The following is a 2913-nucleotide window of genomic DNA, read 5'->3' on the forward strand; positions in this document are numbered from 1 at the left end:
GCATTTTGTTAATTTTCATTATACTATTAATTATTTAGATGAAAAAGAACGAAAATGTCATTTAAAAAAAAATATATATATTTTTTTGCAAAAAATATCTGATTGGTTACGTAAAAGCTAATACTTAGATTATAGTGAATGTACTAATGAAAACCTAAAAACACAGCTATCAAGTTCCATTAGTTTGGAGATTGTTAGGCAGGGTAGGCCGTTTTCCGATGGAGTCTTTATTACTTAGTTATAATCAAACATTTATAGATAAACTTCCCTTAACACCTAAAAGTGTGGCGCGGCGCAAAAAATATCTGATTGGTTACGTAAAAGCGAATACTTAGATTATAGTGAACGTACTAATGAAAACCTAAAAACACAGCTATCAAGTCCCATTAGTTTGGAGATTGTTAGGCAGGGTAGGCCGTTTTCCGATGGAGTCTTTATTACTTAGTTATAATCAAACATTTATAGATAAACTTCCCTTAACACCTAAAAGTGTGGCGCGGCGCACCGATCAAATAGAAGCTCGTATTGAATGTGAAATTAACGAAAAAATTTAAAATTGTAAATACTTTTCTATTTTCAAATCAAGTATTATTTAATTCTGACAAAATTTGGATGATTCATTCTACCCTGAATTGAAAAAAAAAATCATTTAAATGTTTATCATCTTTTCCCTCTACTTATATATGTGAACAAATTTTTTCAGATTTAAAATTTATTTGTTCCAAACAACGCAATAAAATTTCTTCAACCCATTTAATTCTTCTCCTTTGTTAGGAAAAAATTACACATATACTAGTGTTTTGGGTCAATTTAACCCACTTAAAAAAACTCCATTAATAACACTATTTTATTGAAAGAGTTCATATTTTTAATTAAGTGTATGTTAATTGTAGAAAATAGTTTAGATATGTATGTTTAATCGGAAATTTTCACAAACTAAGCTGTTGTGTTCCTTGCAAACAAATTTTTGGCACGTACTACAAACAGCTGATTATTTGTTCGAATTTTTTGTATGATGACAGAAGAAACATCGCTGTCGTTTTTTGGTGGATTCATTTCTGGCAGAAATATTAGAAGTAGACGCTTCTCCTGCAAATTTGGAGTTTTCTTGAATATTTTTTACTATATTCTTAGCAGCGATTCCTCGCGGCAGTCTCTCTCTGCGGACAATATTTGGTTCGACCATTTGCTTTCCCAGATCTTCAAGAAAAAGTCTTCGCTTATAAAGCTTGTTGGTGTTCCATGAGGGATTTATCTCTGTCCATATTACGTATGCGTTATATGCCGATATATCTAACATATTCAAAAAGAGGGCAACTGGCCATTTGGTCTGACGTTTACATGTATAGTTAGTTACCAGCTGATCAAGCGCATCCACACAAGCTTTTGTTTTATTATAGTGAAGTATTATTTCAGGTTTTTTTCTGTCACCCTCATCAACAAGTGGAAAATGGTGAAGGGAGCTCAATGCTACAACAAATTTATATTTTTTTGGGACGTACGATACAATAGTTACATTCTCCGTAAATAAAAATTTGCTTTCTAAAATGTTCTTTTCCTTCATGTCGACAATTTCTCGTGGCAAAAAAAGCTTATTTTTCCTCACTGTACCGACTAAAGTAATGTTCCTGCGAAGTAGCTGAACGGCGAGATTGTACGTCGTAAAAAAGTTATCGCAAGTAATAGTGTGACCTCTGGGAAGGGGTTCTGATAGGGATAGAATAACACGTTCACCTAAAAATATTTGTATAGAGACGGTTTATTTATACTGTACATAGGTTTGAGACATACAAAAAACCAATTTATAAATGCATTACCTTGGTTCCTTTCCGGTTGCGTATTTCTTGCCCGTCCTAAATAAACTTCCATGTTCCAGGCATACTTGCTTTTTGAATCACATAGAGCCCATATTTTTAAGCCGTATTTTGCGGGCTTCGATGGAATGTACTGCCTGAAGCTGCAACGACCACGAAAAGGTACTAACTGCTCATCTATTGTTACATTTTCATGTAAGTGATAATATGACCTGAGCTGCCGATTCCATTGATCCCAAATGTTTCTTATTGGTGCTAATTTATCACGCTGTCTTCTCTCATCCCTGTCTGCAGCGGAGTCAAAACGAAGGCATCTTGATGTGTTCATAAGTCTTTCCAAGCTCATTGTGGCCCGAAAAATTGGTCTGCCATTATTTTCATCCCACAAATGAATTAGACTTTCATTGTGCGATTTGTATACTCCTGCTAAGATTTGCAATCCTATGTATGCTTCCAATTCTATAAGGTCTATAATTTTCCAATTGTCTCCAAAAAACTGCAATCCTTTGATATTGCTCATTTCTACCACTATGTTTTTATACTTGAGGGCATGAAAATATCAAAAGTGGATTTTATGTCTGTGACCATAGAAATAGCACACTTTGATGGGCCAGGACTTCGATATAAAATTTGATTTCGAGGAATTTTGCCTCTTGAAATTGGAAGTGGCTGATCATGCCATATTATGCTTTTATCTTTCGATAAAATATTTGGCAAATTGACTTCTTCTGTCGCATTGCTACCTTCAAAACCGACATCTACTTCACTTTCACTGGATGAAGTATTTGAATCGTCCGTTTCATTTTCTGCGATAGGTACAAAGTCTTCATCGCTATCACTTTCGTCGAAAATATCCTCAGAATCAGAATTAATAATTTGGTGCATTTCTTCAATACTTAGTTTCTTTTCAAAAATAAAAATACAAAAATGTGTAACAGCAACATAAACATAGTAAATTAAATAACTTGACTTACTCTCCTCCTTTCGGACATTGTAAAAATATATATTTAGCAATCACTTTCTTTATAAAAACTTTGATAAGCTCTTTACTGCGCGACAAAAAATTACTAACTAAGCAATCAATCGACACTTACTATTT

At 33.5% G+C, this 2913-nt stretch overlaps 1 protein-coding gene across 1 annotated transcript; it reads right to left on the reverse strand.

Annotated features, from left to right (window-relative positions):
- Positions 1–875: 875 nt before the first annotated feature.
- LOC120772368 (piggyBac transposable element-derived protein 4-like) lies at positions 876–2660 on the reverse strand. Its single transcript, XM_040100937.1, has 2 exons — positions 1818–2660; positions 876–1734 (listed from the first exon to the last, which is right to left on the reverse strand). Exons 1-2 carry the CDS (start codon positions 2332–2334, stop codon positions 992–994), a joined length of 1260 nt encoding a protein of 419 aa, XP_039956871.1. The 5' UTR covers positions 2335–2660; the 3' UTR covers positions 876–991.
- Between the last annotated feature and the right edge of the window lie 253 nt (positions 2661–2913).

Source organism: Bactrocera tryoni, chromosome 3 (genome assembly GCF_016617805.1).
Source record: "Bactrocera tryoni isolate S06 chromosome 3, CSIRO_BtryS06_freeze2, whole genome shotgun sequence".
NCBI classification, from domain to species: Eukaryota; Metazoa; Arthropoda; class Insecta; order Diptera; family Tephritidae; genus Bactrocera; species Bactrocera tryoni.

What these genes read in the sequence shown, in the direction of transcription:
- LOC120772368 (XM_040100937.1), bottom strand. Translation starts at nt 2,334, where the DNA reads ATGAGCAATATCAAAGGATTGCAGTTTTTTGGAGACAATTGGAAAATT. An exon ending in GCAACCGGAAAGGAACCAAG is followed by an intron (nt 1,735 to 1,817) that starts GTAATGCATTTA and finishes AAATATTTTTAG; the next exon opens with GTGAACGTGTTATTCTATCC.